This window comes from Juglans regia, chromosome 12, assembly GCF_001411555.2.
Source record: "Juglans regia cultivar Chandler chromosome 12, Walnut 2.0, whole genome shotgun sequence".
NCBI classification, from domain to species: Eukaryota; Viridiplantae; Streptophyta; class Magnoliopsida; order Fagales; family Juglandaceae; genus Juglans; species Juglans regia.
In genome coordinates, this window is record NC_049912.1 from 30,506,001 (window position 1) to 30,523,648 (window position 17,648).

Below are 17,648 nucleotides of genomic sequence, written 5' to 3' on the forward strand. Positions count from 1 at the left end.
TAAGTAGGGCATACGGCAAGGACTTCAGTCGACCATGACTTTCCTTGTACTTGTCAGCTCGTTCTTCACAAATCCGATTGGTGTTAATAATCTATATTATGGACACAAGTGGCCGAATGAGGACGAGGAGCTTTTGGCTCTTCTTCCATCGATTGTACCAGCTTGATGTCTACAAATTCAAGATACTGATATTTAAAAAAATTAAATTATATATTATATTTTATATAAAAATTTAAAAAAATTATAATAATGAGATAAAATAAGATGAAATAAATTAAGAATATTTCTGTATGAAAAAAAAAAAAATAATTTGGAATAAATACAAATATTTGTGGTAAAGGAAAGATATGGACTTCTCAGTAATAAATTCCCACGTAATAAAAGATGAGTTTGGATGTTGAAGTGAGTTGAATTGAATTGAGATGATAAAATATTGATAAAATATTATTTTTTAATATTATTATTATTTTAAGATGTAAAAAAGTTAAATTATTTATTATATTTTGTGTTAAAATTTGAAAAAATTATAATGATGAATTGAGATGAGTTGAGAGTAGTTTACAAACCAAATGCAGCCATAGTCGGTGAAACCAAATAAAATAAAAACCACTTGATTGAATTTGGGACTCAACCCGCTATATAATAATAATAGGTCTATTTGGGGCATTCTCAATAAGAATAATGTAAAAGATCATTTTCCCAAGGAAATTTCCTTGAGTAATGAGTACTCCCACATACCCCATGTGTATTTCACTTAAGAAATAATATTCATCCAGATACAATGTAGACGATTATCACTCTACGAGAATGTTCTCTAATACGAAGTTGACACTTGACGTTGCTTTACCACAATCTCTCCATCCCGCACTGATGCGTTGCGTAAACGATGATATATAAAACAAAAATAAATAAAGTAAATCATGTAATTCGCCATGTCCATGTCCACATAATTACAGAGAATTTTATTGTATTTGTTTATGCAAAATATCAAGCAAGTTTCGAGCGAACTTTCTGTTTGCTCGAGCTAAAAATCTCACAAAACTTATCGGCCCAAACCTCCTTAAAAATCCGCCAAAAGACCATATCATTGTCGTTTTGCCTCCTAGTTTTGTTTGCGAGTGGAGAGTCGAATTTCATACATTTTTGGGTTACGGCTACGATATGGCCCATGGGCTTGCTAGCCAGCCACTAGCAAACTAAAAGAATCCATACATCCAGTTGCCATTTCGAAATTACTTCTCCAATATCTACTATGTACCCATTTCAATGCTTTTTTTTTTTTTTGTTACTTACATATGTGCACAGAAAATATTCCAATATTCTCTAGTACTTGGCATAGATTTGATGATCATCAGAACATGTTCGACATAAAACGCCAAGCTTATGGTATATCTGGATGGCTGGATTTGAATCTCTAAACCCAAATCCCCTGATGATCATAAATTAAAATTTGCATTTAAATTACGTTTGAAGAATACATGCACATGCAGTACTCTAAAGTAACACAAGCTGAAAAGTATGCATTCATATCGTAGAAGATACACAGTACTAAACAGAGACAGAATTTCAGCATATGAGAGAAAGTTACAACATAGCACCAACCTAACAAACCGTTATTTACCACAATCCTGATTCCAACCACACACACAGAAAGAAAGCTCCACCAAATCCTAGCACCATGACATTCGTAATCTAACCACTAACCAGAAATCTGTATGGACTTAATATCAGGCCTCTTGACTTCCTCCTTGGGCACGGTCACAGTGAGCACTCCATCCTCCATGGCTGCTTTCACCTCATTGGCCTTGGCGTTCTCTGGCAACCTGAACCTCCTTGCGAACTTCCCGCTACTACGCTCCACGCGGTGCCAGGTATCTGTCTTCTGCTCGTGCTCGCGATTCCTTTCCCCACTGATCTGGAGGATCCGTCCGTCCTCGACCTCCACCTTAACCTCTTCCTTCTTCAGTCCCGGCACGTCCGCCTTGAAGATGTGAGCGGTCGGGGTCTCCTTCCAGTCGACCTTAGCGTGCGCGAACGAAGACATCTCGGAGGAAGAAGGGACCTCGGAGCGTTGAGGGAAGGGAAAACCCTCAAACGGGTCCCACACCTCCAATGAGAATGGGTCGAAGATGTTGGATCGGCGTCCGAAAATGGATGGAATCATCGACATGCTTGCTTGATTTCGATTCGAGGAATTGGAAATGCCGAAATGGAAATCAAATTGACGATTTTAAAAGGCCGACGAAGGGAACCTCTTATAATCCGGATGAACGTTCCAGACCATTCTATGAACTCATGGAGCATGTCCTAGAACGTTCGAGAATCCGGTCCCAGGGCTACCCTTACCCTAAAGCTCGTACGGAAATATGCTGGTACAATAAAGCTAAACTTTTCTTTAAAAAAAATAAATAAATAGACAGATAATATATTCTACTATATTGATAACTCTCATTTATGCCTTAATTTAAAAGAAGCATGTGGGCTACAAATAATTTTCAAAACAAAGCTCTTCAAAAAATTAAAAGAGGAAATTAATAATAAAATATTACAATGGGTCCATAAAAAAAATTAAAATTAGAATTAATGACGAAAGCTATAAACATCTGCACGATTCAGAACATGCAAACCAAGCATAACGTTTAGATAATAGAACTTGATAAGAGAAACTTGATGCCCAAGGGTTTAAGAGGGGCGAGGGGCGAGGCTAGCCGCTAAAGTATTATCTTCCCTATAAAAATAAATGATTGAGATTAAAAGAAAAATTATATATAAAATATTATCCCAAATATCAAAATATTGAAAAGAGGGTTGTGATTTGGTATTAAACTAGTTTACCACAAGAATCCAAATCAATAATGAAAAACACTTTATTGATAATGCATAGTAATTAAAAAGGGATTTCAGAATTGATAATTTTACAAGAGTCATAGTACCCAAGCCAAACAAAAGCCAGCAATACTGGATTAGTGGATTGTCCTAAGTAGACATCGAGAAGCTTCTTCAGCTTGTGCTAGAATTGTTGAGTGCACAAGGGTTCTTTCTTTTTGCCCGCGACTTGGATTCGTACAATTACAACAATTGATGGGTTTTTGTTCAAATTTTTTTTCCTTTTTTTAAACAAGACATAGGTTAGATATTGTGCAATATAATCACGTTAAATCCTTAACAATTTGCCTATGTATAACAAACTAATAAATTATGCATGTCTAATGTAATCGTACGTATATGTACAAAATGAAAACAGATTCACAGTTCTTCATCACTCTCAGCGTTCTCGGAGTCTTCGACATCGATGGCAGCTACCTTACAGGAACTAATCCTAGACGAAGCCGATCTAATCCTTAATGGTAACTTCGTGTTGCTTTCTAGTACACCAGTAAACCCAGATTCTTCCTCTTTCTTCAGGTCAGCAGGTGGCAGGAAGCAATCTATGGACAACCCTTTTATGTTAAAGTCGACTTCTTCGATTGTCCAAAACTCTTCCATGCGAGTCCTAGAATGATTTTCCGAGCTCTCACCGAACCTGAACAGAGATACCGAGGTCTTGCCAGCATGTGCAATGTTTACGCCGTCTATGGTTCGGTAGTCTTGGATCAATGACTCCATGGTTGTCTCCCAAAAGATGCCTTCGTTTCCTGAGGCTTTGATTCTGAGGAGGTGAGAGTCTTCAAGCTGCACTAGGAGGCCTGTTCTTTGGCTGAAGTAGCCCCACACTGTGTGCCTCATTATTTCTACATTGTTGCTGCTTCTTGCTCTTAGCGTCGTGGATTCAGCTTCGAGTTTTAGTATGAAACAGTCTTCATCGTTGATTGCCTTCTCGCCAATACAGACAGAATTGGAGAACAAGTGTGCCGTGGACAGTGGATCGAGACCCTGTTGAATGTCACACACATGAGTGGGTTGTATACTGTGAAATCAATTTGCTCTACTTGATCAATATGATTTTTTTTGGGTAACATCTCTCTTTTTACAATATCGCACATAAAGAGGCATGCGGGACTAGAATGATGGAGCTTTGGAGTATGAACTCAAACCGGGCCGAATTGTAGGGACCTTGCAGGCCTGATATTGGAGCAGCCTGCTGTTGCATGCCTAAGTGGGTCAAGCAGAACCTTTGGGTTATTTAAATGCATTGGAAGCCAGCCAGCCCATATATATATATATATATATATGGATATATCATCCTCCAGTTGAGGTATGCTACCTAATTCATCAGTGGGAATGCAGACCCTTCAACACGACTTAACCGCAATGATAGACCAACCAAAGTGGACTTTTTTGGTTCTTGCTTTTCTTTTTTCCTCCGCCTAAGAAAAACTATCGTGTTGAGTCATTTACTTTTTGGCTAACAGTTGATTAAGATTGTTGACTCTTCTGGATTCATATTAAAATTTTAGAATTTCTGCTAAGAATACATGATTTGCAGGAAGGTTCAAGCTAGGAAAAGAGCACACGTAGATGGTGGTGATTAACAACCTTAATGTATTTGGTGGGCCATAGAGCGTTGAAAAGATAATTAGTTGTGGTGAGCCATGAACATGGAACTCTGACCCAATAAGAAGAACTAAGAAGTGAAAAGTCGGGGGGATAAAAAAAGGCCACATGGAATTCCGGTCCCAGCTCCTATCTCGGGAAAGTGAGAAAAAAGTGATAAACAAAAAAAAGGTACCCTTAAAAGATCAACTTGATCAGTTTTAAGCTAATGGAGATCCCCTAAAAGACCACGACTCCATGAAAAGCCAGTCCTGACTCCTAACAAATCACTCTCATGATCACACGACTTTAAACAAACGGTAAGAAATTAGGAACAGCGTAGCGCCAAAAGAGAGAGGGAGAGGTGTAGGTGGGTGGTTTACCTGCAAGAAACGTCTAAGGGGCCTAGGTGGGCCACGGGAAGCGTGAGAGTGGTGCCAAGGGGTCTGCCTCCAAGCCACTTTTCCATCGCTCCCGGCACTGATTTTGCACCCGGAGACAACGAGCTCCAAGCACCACAGCTCTGGCCTCTTCTGCCATAGAACAAATCCTCCCATCTCTCCACCCCCATGTCTCACGCTCTTCACCTTCACCACCTTGTTGTTCAAGCTCCCTTCTCCTTCGGAGAACTCCGACGCCGCCATTCTCACCTTGCCCATCGCATACATGCTGTCTATGGAACTCATAGCCTTCTCTCCCCCAACTGCTGCTATGTATTGTTGCACTATATATTTCGCCATCGAAACCTCCTACGTATCACAAGTTGACCCTGAATTAAACCCCATATTCGGTTTGCATAGTGTTTAATGCATAAAAAACCGATGGCGATGAGAAAAAATAAAAAAGGATTATAATTAACTGCATGTAGAAGAACGGAACAGCAACTAATTCTGAACTGACGTATTTTCTCCGAAATATGAGCCAAAAGTGGCATGTTAATTGGGATATATCCATCTTTGGGCATGCTTGACGTTGTCAAATCAGAAGAAGACGGTAGCTACTTACGATAGGATGGTCTTTGATGTTGCGGTTAATGGGTTGCTGAACGCACTGGATAGGGAGAGGGATTAACGGGGCTCCAACGACGCCGAGCAACATCTGTATCTCCGCGTTACGGCTTCCAAAGACGGTTGTCATGGACCGCTGCGATTTTTCAGCGGTTGGTTTCATCCACGACTTCATGTTTTGCCACGACCTGTTGGCACCGTTCCTGTTGGAGAACATTTCTTCTGGGATTGGGACCTCGAGGACTGTATCGAGCCCATCTTCTCGATCATAGTTTGGACAGAGCTTCCTCATCAGAGAGTTTGCGATCGGGTCTTAGCAATATTGGCGGTGAGGGTTTGGAAGATGATGCGGGTTTTGCTTAGTTTTGAGGTAGCACTGGTGAATGCTAAAGAGGGTGAGAGTCTTAGATTGAAAGGGAGGGAGAGAAAGGATCAGTAGCTGGTGCAGAATTACCAACAACCGGCCATGGCCTCCATGTAAACGTGCTCCGCTTTGTCTATGTCGTGTTTGCACGCTCTCTTGTTCTCCCTCTCTCTCATTAGAAAATTAGTTTGCTCGTCGTTTATAATACAGAAAATCGATAATGTCTGACAATTAGATTTTATTCCTAAGACTTCACACATTTATAAAATCTTGTAATGAAAATTATAATTGTAAGCTTCTCCTTCCTCCGTTATTTTTCGTTATTTACTGTTAATTAATTACTTTCTTCGTTGATAACGACTACGATTGGGTTACTTCTTAGAATGCTGATTTAGGTTTTTGTACAGTCAAAGAGCTATTTTTTCAGTAGTGTAATCTAGATATAAATGAATTATATAAAAATAAATGTAACGTGACACGATTTTTTATGATATGTTTAATTTACTTTATGATAGAAATAATCGTATAATCTAACGTGTCATATCAAGTTATCTTATTTTATAAATTTAATTTTTTATAATCCCTTTATCGCTAAATATTTATCTATCTATCATTAATATTGTTATAATCGGACCAACAAATTATGTTGAAATAGCTAGGCAACTACGTAATAATGAAAAATGAAAAGGGCAAAAAGCAAAAGGTCGGCTCCAGATACAGAGGGGCGTATGTTATAATGTTCCCCGGTATCTTTTTTACTGAGCAAGCATATATATCCCCTGTATTGTTGGTACCGCTTTGATACCTTTGACAGTAGCATATCATCTAACGCAAAGTTTGACGCATTCAACGGATAAGTTGAACATAACACGACTTCGATTTGATTAACGTACACTGAAAATGTCGGCGATACAAGGCCAATGCCGGAGCACGCGACCGACATTTTTTATTCAGATTGCGAGAGCATGGTGGGTAGGAAGACACTCTTTATCTATTTGTATCGCCATTGCGATACAGCATTAGCTGGGTCGTTCTCAATTAATTTTGCATAGTTTAATTGAAAGGGTGGCGAGTGAAGCCAAAAGGAGGGATCAAACATACAACGTCCTTGCTGCTTAAAACATCTGCATGTTTCCAATCATGCCAAGCACGTTCTGATGGGAGTAGCTAGCTTTTATCCATTAAAGTGGCAACGAGCTAGTAATTCTTATTACAGAAAGTTCTTCGGCTAATGCTATCTTTGCCTCTCTTGCAAATCTATATGTATATATATATATATATATATATATATATATATATATATATATATATATATATACTAGCAGTGGGTAACGTCCAAGGGACGTTTGCCCAATTTTTTTTTTTTTTTTTACCTAGTGATTAAAGAAGTATTTTTTAATGATGTTGTAAATTTTTTATTTTTTTAAAAAATGTTTATGATGATTAAAAATATACATGAAAAAAAAAGAAAAATAAAAAAAGTGAAATATACATTCAGGACATATTTTCGGATTATAAACTAAATTTGATAGTTTATGTATCATATGCTATTTATTTAGTTAATTTTTAAAATTATATAAATAATTTCTATTAAAATTTAGAGATATAATTATAAAACTGTAATATTTATTACTATAATAAATAATTTCTCTTGTTAAAATTTATATATAAATAATTTCTCTTATTAAAACACTGATTTAAACTAATTTAAAATTAAAATAATTAAAATATAAATAAAAAATCATATATAAACTATCAAATTTAATTTATAAAATACTAATATTTCATCATTAAATAAATAATCAAATTTTATTAAATATTTTTAAGAAATTAATCTCAACCCTTCCTTTTAAATCCTTAGATAAATATTTTAAGTCATTATTTCAGTTATTAATTTACAGTATGAAATTAAAAAGTTAAAGAATCCATATTTTTGATACTTTTATAAGTAGCTAGTTGTTGGGATATCTTGTTTCCACTTTCAACTTCACGGAGTTCAACCTATGTAAAAAATTTAACAATGTAATATTATTATTTAATGTAAAGTTGTAAGAACAAAAAATATTATTTAATGTAAGAATAAAAGTAAAGTTGTAAAGAAAAGAAAAAAAAATTATTATTTAACATTTTCAGATGGGAAATTATAGAATAATAGGAGATATAAATAGTTATTTAACAGAGTTTGTAGGCAAAATATTTTTTCCTAAACTCTCTCTCTCTCCTAGGCGATTCAGGGCACGGCTGGTTCTCCTCCAGCGCTGCCCGGCGCCGCCGAGCCTCGGCCATGGTCACCGCTAACACCGGCGTGTTCCCCTCACACCGACGAGCATCCCTGGCACTACCACTCTTCCCCACGTGCAGCCATCGATGTCCTCCGTGGAAGGAGAACCGAAATGGATTTCTCCCATTTTTGTGAGATTCCGCCGCCGTACGCGGCCGCCGAAGGTCACGACCACCACCGAGGAGTCCTCCTCAAGGCGGCGACCATCCCAGCCACCTTCGAAGTCGGCCACGCGCAGATCTCCGTCTCCCCCACGGAAACCGAACGGAAATGGGTGAAACCCATTTGTTTCACGTTACGCCGCCGTACGTGGCCACTGAAGCTCACGACCACCACCGACGAGTCCCCTTCAAGGCGGCGACTATCGCACCCACCTTCGGACTCCCCCACGCGCAGCCCTCCGTTTCCCCCACGGAAACACACACGGAGAAACAAGAAAAAAATATGCGAGAAACATAAAAATAAAAAAAAATAAATAAATAAAAAAATGGAGAAGTTAAATGTGAGATTAGAAGAGAAATGCATACCAATGGTGGGAAGAAATCTGAAGAGTACGGCAAATTTTTTTCTTCCTTGAGTTGAGTTTGAGAATTGGTCTGTAAATTTGAATTGTTCTGTATGTAAATTTGAGTTTGAGAGTTATATGTAAAGATCAGTTTGAGAGTTATATGTAAAGATCAGATATTTTAGAAGGATCTGTATGTAAGCATTAGATATTTTAACTGTGTAAATCATGCTAACTGAACGAAGAAGGAGATTAAAATCGGAACTGAATTGCAGAATGCAATGAGAAAAAGCAACGAAATGCAATGAGAAAAAGCAAAGGCTGCTATTGTCACTATTCACTACTGTTCATCTTATACACGCTTTTAAGTATTAGGAAGATATATGTATATATTTACTCTATTATAATAAGTGACTCTAATTTTGAATTGTAAATTTTCTTTTTTTTTTCGTTAAGTCTTGTTTTACCAAAAGACCCTTAAAACCCTTGACCATTTGACGTGTAGCTCTCTTGTAGAATTTAATGTAAGATTTTGTTTTATCAAAATGCTCTTAAGACCCTTAACTATTTGACATGTACCTCATTTGTAGAATTTAATGAATGATCATGTTTTATCAAAAGGTCCTTAATAGCCTCGTGGCGCACATGAATTGAAGTCTTTTTTTCATGTCTTTTTGTTTTGACAGTGTACTCATTTTCCTTTCATTTTGTTTCAATTTTTTTAAAATAAAAAATTAATAATATTTTATTATTAAATCATTATGTCAGGTATACCCCAGGGCTACTGACTTTTTTATTTTTTTATTTTTATTTAAATCATTATGTCAGGTGCACCCTAGGCCTGACGGACCAGGAACCGTTTCCTAGTGTGTGTGTATATATATATATATATATATGGAAAATTTTATATATCATATTATTATCTCACTTTCATCTCACTAAGTATGATGTGACACATTTATCACCATTAAATGATCATTTATTGCATATTTTTTTATCATCTAATAATGATAAATGTGCCACATCTTATTTGATAGAATGAAAATAAGATGAAAGTGTGGTGTATAGTATTACTTATATATATATGTGAGTAATAATATATACCATACCACCATCTTATTTTTATTTCATTATTATGTAAGATGTGTTATATTTATTATTATTAAATATTAAATAATCATCTAATAAATGATTATCTAATAATAATAAATATATCACATTATATATAATAAAATAAAAATGAGATAACAATATATATTATTGTTGGAGACAGATGTAAAGGGTATCCCGAGTAATAAATAATCATTAAAGCTCGCTTTTATGAATTATCATTATATACCTAAAAATCTCCCCAACTTATTCGGTTATATGAATGTTTGTCGGGACTCGGGATTCATCACACCCTCTGTTTAGTCTATTACTCAAAAAGTAGTTTCTACTTTATAGTCAAAATATACGAAAAAAACAAAATAGTGTACTAAGAATCTCATGAAAGACCGAATGCCTACCACGAGCTGTGTCTCCCTCCGAAGTCTGGAAGATCAAGATTGTGGCCGCGAATCACGGCATGTTCATCGAGGCGCAACTCGTGCATCCATCTATCGAAGAAGACCACAACTATACTAATAACACCACCGAGTCTGACACTGATACTATACCGGCAGTGTTTGTCATTTTTATCACCCAATCTCAACATCATGTGACTGCTGCTCGTATTAAGTGTAATGATTCTGTAATTCATGTCAGACTGGATCCAATGATGGTAGTTTTTTTTTTTTTTTTCCATTACGATCACCTCAGGCTTTTAAGTTTGAAGTTGTGCCCTTTCTCTTTCTCTCGGCCTAGCATTGGCTAGTAGCAATTTTTTCACAGCACCTGAAGTGAGGCTGATCGTTGATCCTAACATTCATTGCTCCAATTCCTATCAGCGATTCAGAGCAATACTACATAGTTCTTCTGATCTGAACTACAAGGGGCTTTCTCAAAATTCAATGAATAACCTTGGTTTAGATGCACGTTACTGATGATATTTGCTTCCCGGCCTCTTTTAACCCGAGCATATCGATTACCAAGGATTCGGTAGTCGTAGATAGGTCTGATTTAGTTGAAAAAACTCAATTAATCCGACTATCTAACAACTCCATCCGATACAGAGTCCAAAGAAACCCAGAAAATGAAAGGTGAGAGTGAGAAGGCTACATTTTAATACAACTGTTACAAAGCAAATAAAGTTACAACTAACAACAGTGACATGATAACTATCTTGGTGAATACATTCCCGATTATACAATAACATCAATCAGATTGACAAATACTAAAAGCAAGAGTGGATATGCGGTTATCGAGCATGGTGCCTGTGCGGGTGCTAAAAGCCATCAACCCTAAGAGAAATGCCATTTTTTTTTTTTTAGGTCACGGTATTTCATGAAGGTACATTGAAGTGAAAGAGCCAAGAGATGACAAATGCAAAGACCATACAAGCAAGCAGAAAATTCAGAAACCGGTGACCCTGCCAAAAGCGCCGAGACTCTGTTTGGTGCATAGGTGCTGTTGCTGTAGCATCATTCGTCTCGTCCCACTGCACCATCAACTCAGTATCATTCACACCAGCAACATTGTGTGCAATTGATCCACAGATCTCACAAGTCCTGCATTTATATATCAAAGAAGATTACACATTTTGTTTGATACGATACATAGATGATAGAACAGTCGGAACCAATAGCAGGGTAATTATTTCAATCTTCAGCAAACACTGTAACACGAGTAGTTCAACAAGCCTCTCTACATGCTCTTCGTAACCCACACAATTTCCTGATAGCGCACCTTCGGTTCAGTGGAAAACTACTTTCTGGAATTGCTACATGATTTGGGTACAATGAGTCAAATGTGTCATAGCCATGGTTTTTTCTTATGATGTCCAATGATGCATAGTGAATCATCCCCCCACCCCTCCCTCCCATCTCCCACTCATAAACAAGCACCGCACCCCTTTCTACTTAAAAGGGAAACCGTAAAAATAGATGTACATCCAATCAGGAAGAAAAAATCTTGCAACCTCAATAATAATTTAACCATATTAGGAAACATCAGACAAGTTGAACTAGCCCATTAAAGGAGTTTTTTTGTAGTTGTTTATCAGGCACCTTATGTTTGTGTTATACCAACTCAGTCAAATGAAACCAATAAAGAAAGACCATACACCCACACAAAGATGTCAGAATAGCAATCAATAAGATCATTAAAAGGCAATAGACTGGATTTCACAGCTCACGTGTATACATGAAGAGTTCATAAAATCGTGCCAAGTTACTATTTATAAAGGAAGAACCAAATTACCTAACTCATGGTCTTAACAAAAATTGGCAGGATAAATATAATAAAGCCAATAATATTATTTGGAATTAACATGCAGGTTTCGTTTGCCTTGAGGTTAGAATAGTATATAGGGACTCCATCATATTGGCTACATACCCAGCAACTTCCAAATTGACAAGCCACAACTAGCCCAGGTTATTAAACTAGAACTCTTCTTCTTCCAACTTTTGTGACTGACTGGACAACCCACTTTGTTTAGTTGGTCCTGCTTCATAGACTTAATAATGAAAGACATCAGTCGCCTGTCCACGTTAGGTGAAAAAAAGAAGAGGAAAGACAGTAAAACCGGACTGCCTCCCAAATGGGTGCATCATGATCAAACTGAATGCGGGGTACATGGTTCAAGTTTGGCAAACAGAAAACCAGGAATCAGAATGACCTTAATTAATGCATCATATCAGGAAAATCAACAAGTAAAAAATACTTCGACTTGGAAAAGGTCCAGACCAACTAGAGCAGAAAAACCCAACTTGCGCAGTGGCCAGCGCAAAATAAAGAGGAATCGGAGAAAAGTGAGAGAGATGTAATATGTCTGATTCTAATTTGGAAAATGCTAAGAGGAGAAGAAAGAAGAATCATTCGCACACTTGGATATAGTAGCTGGACACGTGTTTTTGCTTTACAATTTTGATTCCCATTATATATCATATTCCTTTTATTAGGCATGGTCCGTTGCCTGCGTTATCACCAGAAGTTTGTCCGATTTTCATCAGAACTTAATCAATCATCTATTCATCTCTATGTCAAAACAATCCAAATATAGCAACTTTATACGAACAAGTCTCTGCATAAGCATGAGGAAAACAGAATTTAATTAGCATTTCACATATCATTTTCGAAACATTTGTCGCAAATTGACAATACCCAGAATAGACTGATAACACAAAGATGCCAATCATATCCAAAAAAAGAATACAAATAGCAAGTTGCCAAGAACCAATAATGGGTCATGTCTAAAAAATTTAGGACATCATTTACTTTATTCTAATTTACTCTCGCTCTTTTTCGATTCAAGGAACTTACTTGTTTCCCTTAATCTTGAACCAAGCTTCAGCACACTGCTTGTGGGCAGCAGCCAAATCATCCTTACAAGAACATCCCAACTCAATGGGTACCCCAGATTCCAGATTGGCGGCATCGAAGCTCAGATGACAAATCCTACAATCCCTCTCCACTTTTGCCAAATGTAGCTTAACGTCGGGCACTTCGCCTTCCAAATCCACCTCCACCTCCACAGAATAGTCTGACGCAGAGGATCCCTTCTGCTTCTCAGACACCCCCACAATCTCAGTCCCAGATCCTTTTGAACACCTCTGCTCCTTATCTGAACGTTCGCCAGAATGGAAGTAGACGTCACAGACACCGACGCCCGAGCTCCGGCAATCACTTCCCTCCACATCGACAACATGGGATTTCTCGACAGTCGCCATCGTTAAGAGCCAGAAAGTGAGTCTTCATGTAACGGGTCTGTGAGGCTGAGATCATGAATGTCCACAGAGGTTGAAGGAGAAGAAGCTTCCTTTGAATGTCTCTCAACCTCAACAAAACCGAATTGATTATCAACAAAATTTTCAACGACCGGGTACTGGATTCTGGTTTATTGTAGGTGATCTCTCTCTGTTCTGTGTCAGTCACTGAACAGAACTTGGAAAAAATAGATAGAGAAAAAGATCAAGAAAGATCTCAAGAGAAAGCAGTGCAGTATTATGCTATGCATTGTATAGGAAAGATGGGACCCTTTTTCTTTGTTCTTTTTCTTTTCTCAAGAATAAGATTGCGTGTGGATGTTAAAGTGAGTTGAATTGAATTAAATTAAGATAATAAAATATTATTAGAATATTATTTTTTAATATTATTATTATTTTAAAATTTAAAAAATTTTGAATTGTTTATTATATTTTATATTAAAATTTAAAAAAATTGTAATGATAAGTTGAAAGATGTCTACTTGTATTCCTATTTTTTAAGCCTTTCTTAATTCTTCTTTTCCTTCAAAATATTTAGGCATGATGTAGCTATTTTATCTTATTTTTTTAATATTAATTAAATATAAATATTTTTTAATTTTTAATTTTTTTAACTAATCATTATATATTTTTAATCAAAACATGAAAGACAATTAAACTTTTTTAATTAAAAAAAATAAAAATAAAATTATATTAATTCAAACTATTTAATGATGAGAATCGCTCTGGAGCGGTACCTTCTATTTTTGTGGGAAAACCAGCCTCAAATAAGAAACTGCCACATCATTAATATAACAAAACCTTATATGAAGACCACCTCATCAGAATTTTTTCCAAAAAATCCCTAAACATTTTTACCCTAAACATTTCACCTCACCCGGCCACACATTCCCACACCATTCTAGACGTTGCCGCCACCGACGCTGCCACTAGCCCGATTGTGGTAGCCATTTTCACTTTCCTGTTGCTATCCACCCGATTGTGCCTCTTGCTTGTTGCTTCCACCACCCCTTGCCGCCATCAGCAATCCGATGCCAGCCACTCCGTTGCCAACGCAGCCACCTAGTCTAACGTAGCCACCCACTTCGACGCAACCACCACAGTCCACTCATCGTAGAAATTGTTTGCCCTTGTCAAAATAGCTGAAAACAGCTACCTTGACTCTTTGATTTTTTTTTTTTCTAAGCCAAGTCTGCCTGTGATTTTATTTTTCCCAACCCGGCCAAATCTGCTTGTGAAGTATCGAACCTAAAATTTCTAAGAACTATCAAGCAAATGAGCTACTACTTGTTATTTCCGTATGAATCCCAAAGTACACACAATGAAGATTGATAGAATAAACAACTCATATTGTTGTTTCCGTAAGAATTCTTATGAATTCCGTAAGAATGACTAACTAAACAACTCAAATAAAAAATACATGGGACAATAACAACACAATTAATGACAACAAATTCTTACTAGATTTTTTTCCTCAACAATATGGGAGTGAGGAGAGGGGGCAACGTCGTTCTGGGTGATTTAATATGGGAGTGAGGAGAGGGGTGAGGGAGAACGCAGTCCGACATCAATGAGAGAAGAGGAGTCATGGGCGGCGTCGATGGAAGTGGTGGGAGAGAGGAGAGGGGGTGGCGTCGATGTGGGTGATTGAGGAATTTGATTGAGCAGGGTGATGAGAGAGAGGAGAGAGGAGAGGGATTTGATTTTCGATTTTTTACTATGTGCTGCAGTTCCATTGTTAACTCTATGGATGCGCTACATGGTTGAAAAGTATTGAGGGCTGTTTTGAATCCTTTAACAGCATGATCTATGAAAAGATTTTGCCTTTAATTATTGGGAAAATCTAAATGCAAGCAAGTTTGTGTACCAATTTGTGCACCAATATTAATATATAATATATATGTTTAACAAAATGACGTGAATTAAAGATAAAAATAATTTTTATGATATATGAGATTTTCTTCTTCACTTAAAATTTTTTTTTTATTTTTTTTAAATAAAAAAAATTATCGGTACGTAATATGATGCACGAACTCGCTTGTACCTAGCATAGCCCTTAATTATTATTCATATAATAAAAAAATATTTAACTTTTTCAACTTTCCAAAAACATCTCATCTCATCTCACCTCATCATTACAATTTTTTCAAATCTCCACACAAAATAAAATAAACAATTTAACTTTTTCAAATTTCAAAACAATAATAATATTAAAAAATATATTTTAACAATATTTTATTCAACTTTTTAACTTTAATCTCAACTCATCTCATCTCATCTCATCTCATCTCTAAAAACAAACGGATCCTTAATTAATTTTTAATTTTTAATTTTTTCCTTATTTTCCTAATCCTTTATTTTCTCTTCTTTTGGAAATGACGATGAGTGAATCGTTCTCAAAAGAAGAAAAGACGGGTATTTTAGGGAACCATTTGATTGAGATAACATTAATTATAAGACTGTTCTCTTTTCTCAGGGCTAAGAAGACAGGTCGGCTATAAATTAGGCGTGGAGCAGATTTTTCATTGTCGTATTCTGTGCTTTTTTGCTTCCAAGTACTATTCTGCTTGCTTCATCCATTATACGACTGCTGATGAGGTGAGCCCACTTTAATTTTGTGAAAGGTTAATCTTACCCTTTCGAAATGATGGTATGGCTTGAAATATCAAGGGCATTTGTGTCGGTTAAATTTTACATGTTAAGATGGCTTTTTAGAAACAGAAGTGCTACCGTAGTAAAACTCTATGAAAAGGAAAACGTTAGTTTGTTTCCTGCTAGTATATTTTAATTTTTTAAATATTTAAAAAATTTATTATTAATAAATTTGTGCATTTTTTATTTTTCAAAAAAATATTTAAAAAAAGTTAAATTACACTAGTGGACGCACCCAAAAATAAGAGCTAGGCTAGGTGGCACAGTAGAAGAATTTTTTATAAAAATTAATTTATAAATTGATATGATTTTATATGATACGTTAAATTTAATTTATAATAAAAATAATTTTAAATAATTTATTTATAAATATACTTTTTACAGTATATTTTCGTAACTAAGCATTTCCTTTTTCTTTTAATAACAAAGGGAGTTCGCACATGGCTCAACAAGAATTTAGGAATCTTCACGTGAAAGTCTTGGTCTGGATAATAAGATGATTTATTAATAGTAGTAAAATAATTTGAGTTAATATATTTTATAGAATTTTAAAAAATGAGAGAAAAAAATTGAATAAAAATATTATAAAGTAAAAATATTATTAGAATATAATTTTTTAATATAATTTTTGTCCTGAGATTTGAAAAAATTGAATTATTTTTTTTATTTTGTTCTGAATTTTGAGAAAGTTGTAATAATTAGATGAAAAAGTTAAAAAGTTAAAAAGTTAAAAATTTGAAATTAAAAAATATTTATATTTATATTGTTTAAATATTGAGATGAGATAAGATGAGATGAGTTGAGTTGAGAGGATTTTAATATCCAAACCACGCCTAATTATTCAACGTCTTCCGTGAATTGAGTATAACTCAAACTGATTTGAAAGTTGTTCATATGAAAATAAAGGAAGGATAATATTATTTAGTTCCATGATTTTGTCTCTTCGTTTTGATCGTTAGTGTATTTTTTTTTTTTAATAATTAAGAAAATGACTATTAGTGAATTTGTATATTTTTTAGGTATTCAAATATGTTTAAAAAATATTTGAAAGAAAAAGAAATATATATATATAATTACACTATTGCTAACTTTAGGGGGCAAATTCATGGGATTGAGTGGCAGCACCCATAAAGGAATGTCTCTACGTACTTAAAGGATTGGAGGTTCATTTAGAGCATTCACAATAGATTTTGTAAAAAACAAAAATTATACTTATAAGTACAATGGATTTGCCCGTTACCGTTTGAATATTTTAATTTTTTTTTAATAGTTAAAGAATTGAATATTAGTGAAGTTGTAATTTTTTTTCTTAGTTAAGGACGTAGAAAGAAAAAAAAAAAAAAGTGCAACCCAAACATACCAATAGTGGTAACTTGATCAAAAGTGACACGGGAAATCAGCTGAGTAGCAGCACCGTACAATTTGTAAAATACAAATTCCTTTAAAATATAAAAAATGTTGATCAAAAGTGACATCTAATGGATGTTGCATGTGAACTTCATTTTACATTTTGCTACACTAT

At 35.5% G+C, this 17,648-nt stretch overlaps 3 protein-coding genes across 4 annotated transcripts; all 3 read right to left on the bottom strand.

Annotated features, from left to right (window-relative positions):
• Positions 1 to 1,493: 1,493 nt before the first annotated feature.
• On the bottom strand, positions 1,494 to 2,315 carry LOC109020953 (17.3 kDa class I heat shock protein-like). The gene has a single exon (XM_019003486.2). It carries the CDS (start codon positions 2,168 to 2,170, stop codon positions 1,700 to 1,702), a length of 471 nt encoding a protein of 156 aa, XP_018859031.1. The 5' UTR covers positions 2,171 to 2,315; the 3' UTR covers positions 1,494 to 1,699.
• Positions 2,316 to 3,129: 814 nt separating this feature from the next.
• Positions 3,130 to 6,053, bottom strand: LOC109020952. Its single transcript, XM_019003485.2, has 3 exons — positions 5,479 to 6,053; positions 4,857 to 5,222; positions 3,130 to 3,873 (listed from the first exon to the last, which is right to left on the bottom strand). Exons 1-3 carry the CDS (start codon positions 5,770 to 5,772, stop codon positions 3,247 to 3,249), a joined length of 1,287 nt encoding a protein of 428 aa, XP_018859030.1. The 5' UTR covers positions 5,773 to 6,053; the 3' UTR covers positions 3,130 to 3,246.
• A 4,753-nt stretch (positions 6,054 to 10,806) lies between these two features.
• LOC109021823 lies at positions 10,807 to 15,187 on the bottom strand. 2 transcript variants are annotated; one of them, XM_035683166.1, is made up of 3 exons: positions 14,936 to 15,187; positions 13,032 to 13,652; positions 10,807 to 11,278 (listed from the first exon to the last, which is right to left on the bottom strand). In XM_035683166.1, the coding sequence occupies exons 2-3, from the start codon at positions 13,436 to 13,438 to the stop codon at positions 11,053 to 11,055; spliced, it is 633 nt and encodes a 210-aa protein (XP_035539059.1). In that variant the 5' UTR covers positions 13,439 to 13,652; positions 14,936 to 15,187; the 3' UTR covers positions 10,807 to 11,052. The 2 variants fall into 2 exon arrangements, with proteins under 2 accessions (XP_035539059.1, XP_018860087.1); XM_019004542.2 differs by lacking the exon at positions 14,936 to 15,187 and having other exon boundaries at positions 13,032 to 13,743.
• Positions 15,188 to 17,648: the final 2,461 nt, after the last annotated feature.

What these genes read in the sequence shown, in the direction of transcription:
- LOC109020952 (XM_019003485.2), bottom strand. Translation starts at nt 5,772, where the DNA reads ATGAGGAAGCTCTGTCCAAACTATGATCGAGAAGATGGGCTCGATACA. An exon ending in ACATCAAAGACCATCCTATC is followed by an intron (nt 5,223 to 5,478) that starts GTAAGTAGCTAC and finishes TGTGATACGTAG; the next exon opens with GAGGTTTCGATGGCGAAATA. An exon ending in CCCTTAGACGTTTCTTGCAG is followed by an intron (nt 3,874 to 4,856) that starts GTAAACCACCCA and finishes GACATTCAACAG; the next exon opens with GGTCTCGATCCACTGTCCAC.
- LOC109020953 (XM_019003486.2), bottom strand. Translation starts at nt 2,170, where the DNA reads ATGTCGATGATTCCATCCATTTTCGGACGCCGATCCAACATCTTCGAC.
- LOC109021823 (XM_035683166.1), bottom strand. Translation starts at nt 13,438, where the DNA reads ATGGCGACTGTCGAGAAATCCCATGTTGTCGATGTGGAGGGAAGTGAT. An exon ending in TTCAAGATTAAGGGAAACAA is followed by an intron (nt 11,279 to 13,031) that starts GTAAGTTCCTTG and finishes ATATAAATGCAG; the next exon opens with GACTTGTGAGATCTGTGGAT.